General features: G+C 35.2%; 1 protein-coding gene across 1 annotated transcript; it reads right to left on the bottom strand.

Annotated features, from left to right (window-relative positions):
• Positions 1-374: 374 nt before the first annotated feature.
• On the bottom strand, positions 375-8,393 carry HMGN5 (high mobility group nucleosome binding domain 5). The gene is made up of 6 exons (XM_017519570.2): positions 8,166-8,393; positions 6,390-6,419; positions 5,055-5,084; positions 4,738-4,791; positions 2,553-2,690; positions 375-1,551 (listed from the first exon to the last, which is right to left on the bottom strand). The coding sequence occupies exons 1-6, from the start codon at positions 8,178-8,180 to the stop codon at positions 958-960; spliced, it is 861 nt and encodes a 286-aa protein (XP_017375059.1). The 5' UTR covers positions 8,181-8,393; the 3' UTR covers positions 375-957.
• Between the last annotated feature and the right edge of the window lie 2,407 nt (positions 8,394-10,800).

Genomic DNA, 10,800 nt, shown 5'->3' with positions numbered 1-10,800 from the left:
ACATATTGTGTGATTCCATTTATATTAAATGTTCAGACAAGGCAAACCCATAGAGACAGAAGGCAGATTAGCGGTTGCTAAGGGAGGGTATGTGGGGGATGAGTTGCAGGAAAATGGAGAAAGACTGCTAATCGGTACTTTGTTTTTTATTTGGGTGATAATAATGCTCTGGAATTAAACAGTAGACACAACATTGTGAATATACTGACAACCATTGAATTATATACTTTATTATTTTTATTATAATTAAAACGGTGAAATTTATGTTATATTAATTTCATTTCAGTGAAAAATTTTAAATATTTTCATATCACAATAAAAAATTAAGCATAATATTTCACTAGCTACAACTTTGAACATATAACAAAACACAATCATCGTGAAAGAGTCTTTTTATTAAGATAAATCCAGTAAAATTTGTGCATTCACATATAATCAAAACTGCCCATCTGAAATAAACATTTGTATTTATTTTAAAAATGGAAATACAATTTCATTTTTCCCAAGCTAATAATAAAGTTCTATTTGGAAAGATAAGTTTAATTCTTAGCATTACCTGAAAATATTTCACCTTCTTTATAAAAGCAACCTAGAGAACAAGAATGTTGGATGAAACTTTTTCTTTTGGGATCCCTCTCTTTGTGAAATTATCACATATATAAAAGAGTAAAATTAAAATTCAAAGATCTGACACATAACTTACACAACACGAAATTCACTCGCAAAGTTGAAAGCATGTTTTTTTCTATATATTCCACTACTATAATCACAAAATTTATAGATAAATGTTTCATGTTAGAAAGTTTATGGCTAATAATCAGCATGAAGATGTTCTGAAATTAAATCAATGCTAAAGAAAGACTATGTTTATAAAATTTTTGATAAAAATATTTATCTCTATTCACTTTACAACATGAAGGTACATGTTACCAAATTATGAAACTATATAGGGCAGTTTTAAAGAATACTCTGAGGCTCCTCTTTTTTTCCATCATCTTCTTTGACCTCATCTTCCTCTTTTCCTTCTTCCTCTTCTTTTTCATCTTCTTTCTCTTTTTCAGCTTCTTCCTCATTTCCACCTTCATCTTTTTCATGTTCTATTTCTTTTTCATCTTCTTTGACTTTTACTTCTTTCTCCTCTTCTGCATCTCCTTTCTCTTTTCCATCTTCATTCTCTTCTGCATCTCCTGTTTCCTTTCTGTCTTCTTCCTCTTTTTCATCTCCTTTCTCTTTTCCATCTTCTCCATTTCCTTTTCCATCTTCACCTTTTTTTCCATCGCCTTTCTCTTTTGTATCTTCCACTTTTCCATCATCTCCTTTCTCATTTCCATTTTTATCCTCTTTTCCATCTTCTTTTCCTTTTTCATCTTTGTCTTCTTTTCCATCTTCCCCTTTCTCTTCTTTGTTTTGATCTTCATCATCTCCTTTCTGATCTTCTTTTTCATTTTTTCCTTCTGCTGCCACTGGTTCTTTCTTTTCTCCTCCCTCTTCTGTGGCATCTTCAATCTTTTCTTCTTTTACTTCCACAATTTCTTTTTCAGAAGCTGGTTCCTGTATGCATAGTGAAAACAAACCAACATTCTGTTTGTAAATTTAGAATTGCTTCCCCTAAATACTTACACTGCATTTTATCTATTTTACAGAAAGACTAATACTGCATTTATAAGAAAGTAACTGTCCTGTGAAAGAAGCCTCTGAAATATGACACTATGAGAAAAATATTCTAAGAAATGAGATTAACTAAAATGTCTACAGAAATACCTACAAATAGACATTTGAAGCAATAAATTCAAAAACATTTATCATATAAATAATTTTCATTTCAAATATGAAGAAGCACAAAGTAAATACTTGAAGGATGACATATATTTATTCTATACCAGCAATTCTTAATGACGACTATGCATGTAAACAAAATATATTCCTTGGAAAAATAACATCTTTTGTTTCTATAATAATGATTTTTTAATGAAAAATTACTTGAAAAGTATTTTTATATTATAACATAACTTACAAAAGATTTTCCATATTTGCATATGTTTATAGATTTTGTGACTACATCCCATTTTTAGTGTTTTACTACAATACTTAAAAATTGTATGCATTAAATATGCAAAATAACATTAAAAACATTTATGTAATGATTTTCTTTGCCATTTATAGAGGAAAATTTAAAAAATCATAATTTCTGGAAAATGGCTTCACACATAGCCCATGTGCTGACAAAAAGGAATAAAGAATTGGCCTGTATTTAATAAGAAGGTCGTTATGTTAGTACTAAGTCATAATCTTTAGCATTGCTCTAGTAACAGCAATGCTAAGCCACTGTTCGCACTACTGGTCCCTATAAATTCTCATATTTTAAGTTCATTTTATTTTCTCCTTAGATACCATTATACTATAGAACCACTGCTTACTTTTTTCCAACTTGTAAACTAAAGGACAAATAAGATTCCTTTCAGTTGTCCCTGTTCTTAAACTTTCTTTTTTTTTTTTTTTTTCCCCATTTATTAAACTTTCAAATGGACAAAACTGTTAACATTAGAAGATACCTCTGCAATTTTGGCTCCTCCATTTTTAGCATTTTCATTGCAGCCTTCTTCAACAACTGCTTCTTGCTTGGTTTCAGCAACTGCTCTGGCACTTGTATCTGCATTTTCTTCCATCATATCACTTTCTGCCTTCATTTTCTGCCAAGCAATATAAAACAATAAAAGTAAATACACAATTTAATTGCTGTGTGATTATATGGCCACAATTATTCTACCAGCTGTTGTAATAATTTATGCAAATGCTTTAAAATATCACATATAAGCCTAGTATCAACATAATTATCATATAATATTTTCAGTTTCATTGTAAGGCTAAAGAAGCATTAAAATAAACAATGTTTCCTTGATATAAATAAAATAAATTTTCTTTTAAGTTGAGTGATATAGATGAGAGGCAATCAGTTAGAATACTGACTAGTTGCTGCCAAGGACAAACTGCCAACATCAGGTTAGACTGATAATTAACTACCTCTGACTAGAGAGGGTCAGTCTATTTCTTTCAAGTCTAATTAGTAAGGAACAGGGTTGTGTTGATTGTAAAGCTTTCATTGGTAATAATTAAGAGAAATACTATCAGTGAGAACATCAATTTAGATATATTTTTAAAAGACCTTATGGTGATGTGTTTCAATCTTTGTATCTACAAGTTTGGAATGCCCTGATTCATGATAACTTTACCAAGAAAATTTTTTGCCTACCTGTGTATGTAATAGAAAGACCACTGGATTAAGAGTCCAGAAAACCTGTGTTTGAATTCTAGATCTGCCACCTAATGTGATCTTGAGCAAAGGCATAAGTATCTTTGAGGCTGTTATTTTCATATATAAAAAGAGAGTAATACCACCCACCTCACAGGGATGTTATAAGGAGAAAATGAGAAAATGCATGAAAAATTGCTTTACAAACTATAAATTATCATATAGATATAAGTTATTACTCTTTTAACACATGAGAAACAAAACCAAGGGTAAAATCTTTGGTTATATAGTATATGTTTTAGTCTAGCGCTATTTTTCTTTTCTTTTCTTTTTGAGACAAGGTCTTCCTCTGTCACTGAGGCTGGAGTGGGGCAATCTCTGCTCCCTGCAACCTCCGCTTCCCAGGCTCAACTGATCCTTCCACAACAGCCTCCCAAGCAACTGGGACTACAGGCATGCCTGGCTAATTTTTGTATTTTCTGTAGTGACGGTTATTCACTATACTGCCCAGGCTGGTCTTGAACTCCTGAGTTTAAGTGATCCACCCACCTCAGCCTTCCAAAATACTCGGATTACAGGCATGAGTGACCACATCGGGCCTTACTTTTATTTTTATAAGAAAATATGCTGTATTTTCTGTTTTAATAACTTGTAAGTTGAATATGTAATCTTACACAATAGTGGACTTGAAAAGTAAAATGCAGAAGAAAATAAACTTTCTTTTCTTTGGTGACCATTAAATATATAAATTATTACTAAAACTTCAATTGCCCTAAGTTTAGTAATATTTTTAAATAAAGGATTTCACTTATGAACATGATGACAGTTTACAGTTTCTTAATTATGGAATGATAGGATTAGATGGTCTCTAATGTTCCTCATAGCCTTAACCTTTTATGATTTCAGGAATTCAATCAATATTCTTATGTATTAGGCAATTAACAGTAAGCTAAATATTGAAATTATTTCTATATCTACATCTTTAGCCACAACACCAGAGTATATAAGTTCATACAAAATCAATTGTGTCAATTCAAAATTAATATATGCAAATACATCTTATATATATTTTTATATATAATTATATATTATCTTATATGTACTTTGCCAACTGTAAAATATTATCAAATGTTAGTTACTACTGTTATTACAAAGCACAACTTTGTGGTTACTACTGCTTTCACCTTTTGTTTCCCCAGGAAAACAGTATTGTCACTATATGATAGCAAAGGCATGTACATTTAATGGGCCTATCCAACTGAAATTGTTTTGTCTCTACCTAATGAAAATGTCAAAACGCTGTGGACAATCACAAAACAGTAACAAATATTTCCCACCCAGTGGTTTACATGTATCATGTGATAGAATAGAATATATACTAACCGAACAAAATATAAGCAAAGTAAAATGATCAGCTGTATGCCATTTCAAAAATTATTTTTTTTAAAAAAGCAAATTTATTTCAACATTCCAAGTTGAATATTTACCCTTGGAGTTGATGTTCTTTGGGGCCTCACCTCTGGTGTAATGGGCATAAGCATCTGCATCAAGTTGTGGGAAAAGAAAAGAAAAGGAAAAAAAAAATCATATTTGAAGAAAAAGTGCTAAAAATGATATCTGACCTCTGAATTAAAATAAATGGATATGATTAAATCTGAGTATTAAGGAAAAAAAACACATTCTTTGGTGTGAAAGTTTTTCTTAAAACTTCAAAAATAAATTGTGTATTGAATGTTTAATAATTCCCTAAAATTTAAAATGACATTTCACAATACATGGGCTGGTTTTTGAAAAGATTACTTACGGCAGACAATCTTGCAGATCTTCTCTTTGGCTATAAGTGAAAAACAAAAATCTGTTAAGAGAATTATGGATACATAAAGCTAGAATTATTTTTACTGAGGTGAAAATACATGATGTAACAATACATAAATCTTGTCATTAAAGAAGCAATGGTGAATTTGGTTAGAAAATACCATAAAAGAAATATAAGTTTTGACTTTTCCCTTTTCTGAACTCTTTATATACTAAGGAAAAAGTCACAAATTAATCTTAAGTGGCTAGGCTAAATTAACACAGTAGCTAGTAGTGAGGAGCACATTTAGAAATGAAAATATGGCCTTTCCTTGCCAAATGACAAAGCAATTATTTTGCTTAAAAGGAATAAGTTCTCTCCACATCTGAACAATTTCAAGAAGCTTGCAGTTTTTAATACTTACTAGATATTTTTCTCATACTCAGTATATTTTTATTGTGCATTAATTAGACGAAAATTAATAATACACATTGACCAAAACATTAGATTAACAAAACCATAAAGGTAAACTGAGTGGTTCTTTAATATAATAGTCACACAACAATGATTCCTGCTTTGTAGGACATATAGAAGATGGCATACTCTAAAACTTAGAACCATATATATTCAATACAATAACAAAAACTACATAGTGCTTTAAGAAATTTTTCACATATATGAACAGTCACTTAGAACCTCAACTTTCTAAAGTAAGCAACATGTAAGCCTGTAAAGTATACACATCAAATAAGACTAACTCACAAGACACCGAAATCAAATATTAGCACATCTCTATTGTCAAGAATATTTCCTCACCATCATTTCTATTAAAAAAGTGAAGGCCGCGCCTGTAATCCCAGCACTTTAGCAGGATAAGGCGGGCGGATCATGAGGTCAAGAGATTGAGACCATCCTGGCCAACATGGTGAAACCCCGTTTCTACCAAAACCACAAAAATTAGCCAGGCATGGTGGCACGCGCCTATAGTCCCAGCTACTCGGGAGGCTGAGGCGGAAGGATCACCTGAACACAGGAGACAGAGGTTGCAGTGAGCTGAGACTGCACCACTGAGCTCCAGCCTGGTGACAGAGCAAGACTCCGTCTCAGGAAAAAAAAAAAAAAAAAAAGTGAAAAAGCCTTTTATTTTATTCTGAATGGCAATTTTAAAAAGTCCTCTCTTCCGAAATTCAGATATATATTTTTGAAAGAACCCACTGGCATACAGTATTGGTCCTCATATAGTACAAATATGCCAACCAGCATCTAATTTTTAGCTGCTTATGTGTGTCAAGTTTATAAAACTAGTGGTTTTTCCTAACAGATGCTAAGACTAAAGAAACTCACCTCCTTCTTCGAATCACCTTGACTTGCAGCCTACACAGAGGAGAAAATCACACAGAAATAAGGTAATTGATATAAACATGTAAATCAGAAAATACTGCCTGAAGATTACAAATTTCAGTATAATTGCTTATTACTTTTTCCTGGGTTCCTGCTCAAGTAGACACGTGTTGTTTCTTAGGAACCATGCTACATACTGCTGTTTTACTAATGTGCACCAAGATGCAAGTGCATGCACAAGACATACCTTTACACAATTGATAGTTAATTTCATTCCTTTGTGTAAATTGCGTCTCCTAAAAGCAAACCTTTCTAATTTTGAAATCCACCTGCTTTAGGCAATGTAAAAGCCAAAAATGTGGGGGCGGGTCAAATGAAGGCGGAGCTTCATGTAATTTCCCTTTCTTGCCTTATGTTTGCCATGGAATTGTACCTATCTTACCCTCTGCACTGACTCTGACTATTCTCTCCAAGTTTTGCATGCAATAAATACAGCCCCCACAGTGTTTTGTGGGGGGACCTCTTTGTTACAAAGTCAATGCTTTATTCTAAGAAACTGGCTGCCGATTTTAAAACTTCCCGCCACTACCTGCTATAAGGTTGCTGTCAGCTCTGCAAAACAGCAAGATCTACTGCACAAGTACAGAAAGGCACAGTGGCGGGAATCTCAGGAAGGGGGGATGGTGATTAGAAACACTTGCTTTCCATATCAGAGCAGCCCTTTAGCCTGGGAATTATCAAGCTATTGCACGATTCATACAGCCACAGAGCAGAGCGGAATTTCAGTCTTATTCCTATGTTTTAGGAATAAGGAAGGCGGACTTGTTTACAGGAATAATCCAAAAACAATCATGTCTTAAGTTAGCACAGTGTTTGCGGTTTTACCAAGCAATGAAACAGTGTTCGATTTCACTTCTTAGGGGACTAAGAAAAAAAAAACAAAAACAAAAACAAAAAAACAAGAAAACACCGAGCGTGAACTTGTTTCCTGTCTGAGAGGAGCCAGGAATTGTGAAGTGAGGGTTTGCAGAAGACCTGTGGAGCTCGAAAGGCTTAGATCAATTCTGCATAACTAAAGTGAACAAATCCATGCTACCCCAACATCGGCAAGTTTATCCGACACTGTTTCCTTATAATCTTTCCACCTTTAGCTAAAGAGCTTGGAAAGGTCCAGCTTTCTCACCCCTGAAGTTTCTAATTACAGCGGTGAATCTCTCTTCTCTAGGACAGTTTGAAGTCTGCGCCGCCTAATGGCACAGGATTACCATTGCATAGCCATCTGGCCTGACAAGAAGTGGAGGAGGGAAGAAAAAAAGAGAAAAGAAAACGGGAAGAACAAAGGCAAATACAGGAGAAAGCCATGTCTTTCGTTCCCCCAAACGGGACGGTTCCCCGAGAAAAGCCGGAGGCAAAGGAGGAAACTGGTGCCTGGAAGTGTGGTTGGAAGAAGTGTTCTCCAATAGGGTAAGCGAAGGAAGGGGGTTGGGGTAGGAAGCGACAGCACAGCGCTATGGCTGTTTGTAATTCAGCATGGAGACACCTTTCAAGAGATTCTGTTCCTTAAAACACTCCAAAAGTGAACTACCAGTTGCATGCAAGACCATCATAAACCTTTACAACGACTGCTCTTTGCCCTTCTCCCCCATTCCGTTTCAGTGCATCACAAAATGGAAGAAGCCAAAAAGCTTTAAAAACAAACAAATAAACAAATAAATTCTTCCTATTAGGAAATAGGTAACTCAGCAGCTAATCCCCCTTCTGTCTTTCCATTTCACTTACCTTTCTTTTGGGCATTGTTGTAGCTCTCTATAGGAGATCTTAGTCAGCAGAAAAAAGCCGAAAGCAGTCACTGCCTGACTGCTCCAAGAGCGAATGAGTTTTCAATGAACTAATTGCAGCACGACCTGTACTCTCCTCTGAAAAAAAAAAAAAAAAAAAAATCCCTCGTTATTGGCAACATTAAACACGCCAAGACGCAACCAAACTACGTGAATGGTTAGCCGGAGTGGGAGCCACATTGGAGTGACAGGCTCTCAGGCCAATAAGAAGAGGTAGCCGGCTTTGGGGGGCGTGGTCCGCGAACTTGCCCGAAGCCTTCGTTCGCTGACGGCTCTAACCGCTGGTGTAGTGGAGGAGCACGCGAACTTAGCAGGGGCTGAGCGATCAGAAATAAGAATGGCAGGAAAGCCAGAGTTATCTTGATCAGTTTTTTTTTCTTTTATATTATAACGACAGGCGAAAGCCACGACGGTTGCTTTCTCCACAGTCTCCAAACCCCCCACCTTTCCCTATTCCTAGGGAGGAAAGTGCTTTTAAGACCCGCTGAGTCTGGGCTCCAGTCTTTCCCTGCCACATTTGGCGGGATGGTGATGAACCGACAGGAACACTCATTCAGAGAGTGGAAAAGAGGAGATGTTTCTCTGGTGTGGGAACTTCCCGCCAAAGCAGAACTGTGGCGCTGGCAAAAGGAGGGTGCCAAAATGGCGTGTTTTCCCCAGGTGGAGAGTAGCGACAAAACTGGGAGCTATACCGTTATTCCACTTGGAGTGGATATACCAAGAATTCAGCGGGACCCCGAGGGAAATTTGTAATAGCAGAGATCTATCCAAAGGAAAAGCACTGAGAATAGATTTTTAATCCGAAGGTGGCATTTAGTGAAAGGACTCAAGAAGGTGCTATCCACGAAAGCGTTTATGACTCAGAACCTAGACTAGCATAAAGCAATTGAGGTACTCACCTCAGGCACAAAATTTAAGCTTGTGACAAAAACCCAGGAGGCAAGGATGACGCGAATGTGGTGAGTTATGCAAGTGCAGGGTAGGATCCTGTCTTTATTTAAATTTTTGATATTTTGTTAATCATGGACTTTTTGGCAATAATTTTGATATTTAAAAAGATTGTCTTAAAATATTAAGTATCTTCATTACTGAGTTTCTAGGCGGCCCTTTAAAATTTTTGCCAAAGGAGAATGTCTCCACAGCCTCACTCTAGTTCCAGCCATATTTAGGGGGCTTTTTACTGTAAGAGAGGCTTACAGGTGCCTTTCAGTGTCAGTTCCTGAGACCTAAAGGTTTCAGTGTTGAGGTGAAGATTGATGAATAAATTTCTTGGGAATAAATATGATTTAAATAGAGGATCTAATTCCCCAAAGAAGAGGCGCCTTGATGTGGTTGTTGTAAGAGCTACCTGTTTTTAAAAGCACTCCTAAGCAACAGCCCAAATCCTTATCCTGCAAGATTAATCAAAAAAGAAAGTTAACCTTTTGAACAGTTGCTTTAGGAAAAATTTATTTGTGTTCATGTAGGTTAAAAATTTTGAAATAATCAGTTTAAGAGATAAACACTATATCTGCTACAGAGTGCCAAACCATCCCTTCAAGCAAAAATACAGCATTACAGAACAAACCATTACTATTATTATATTTATTATATTATTTTTCTTTTATGTTTTATACTATTATTATTATTATTATTGCTTATTCTTCCCCAGCACTGATAGTGTGGAATTAAATAGATCAGGTAGAGTGAGCCTCCGTGACTGCGGCTTGGTTTCCTTCCCCTAACTTCATGCTGCATTCTAAATCAACTAAGTAAATCAGAAAGACATTTAAATTGCTTCCTTTTCCCACAGTTATTGGGATAATCCCTAGATGCTCCTGATGTCACTTTTTGCCCTTATGGTAAAAGCATCGTTGGGTGAATCTAGACATGTTTCAATCATTTTATTCTCCAACAGTTAGAAGATAAGCATAAAAATTGAGTTTAAGGATAAGGAGAAAAATGAAGGGAATGAAAATGTGTCAGCAGTGGAATGCATCCGTTCAATAAATTTTTATTTAGCATTATTTTGTGAGTTGTATTTTGTTTTTGTAGACTAGCTTATGAAAATGCAAAACACTGTGGCATGCCAAGTTGCATTAAACAGCTTCTGTCTTTAAGGAATTTTACAATTTTGTAGGATCGAGCAAACAGATGCATACCTATTTACAAATCAAAGCTGATTGTGTTATCTGAATGGTGCAATCAAAATTCAATAATAAAACAGGAGGGAAAGGATCTTTTAGGACTAAGGTAATTTGGCAAAATCTTTGATTGAGGGGAGTGGAATTTGGCTTGCCTGAGAACGTTTGGTAGATTGTTACATTATAGCAAATTCAGAAGCAGGAAAAGTTTGTACTTGTTCAGGGAACATAGTGCCTAGTTCAAGTGGGTTGAAAGAAATTATCTTGAGGAGCCTTGAAAGCTTAGAGGTTTGAGGCAAAGCAAAATGTGCAGATCAGTGAGCTCTACAACTCCTCTCAAATTTGTCAGCAATTTTCTTTTTTTGGGCTTTTTTTTGGGCTAACCTGTTGCAACTGTGATTTATATCATATTAAATTGAAAAAAATAGTCATGTATGCATGAGAACATTTTCT

The sequence above is a fragment of the Cebus imitator genome, unplaced genomic scaffold, assembly GCF_001604975.1.
Source record: "Cebus imitator isolate Cc_AM_T3 unplaced genomic scaffold, Cebus_imitator-1.0 Scaffold756, whole genome shotgun sequence".
Lineage (NCBI taxonomy): Eukaryota > Metazoa > Chordata > Mammalia > Primates > Cebidae > Cebus > Cebus imitator.
Note: the sequence above shows the minus strand (reverse complement) of the source record. Positions and strands in the feature narration are given on the sequence as shown.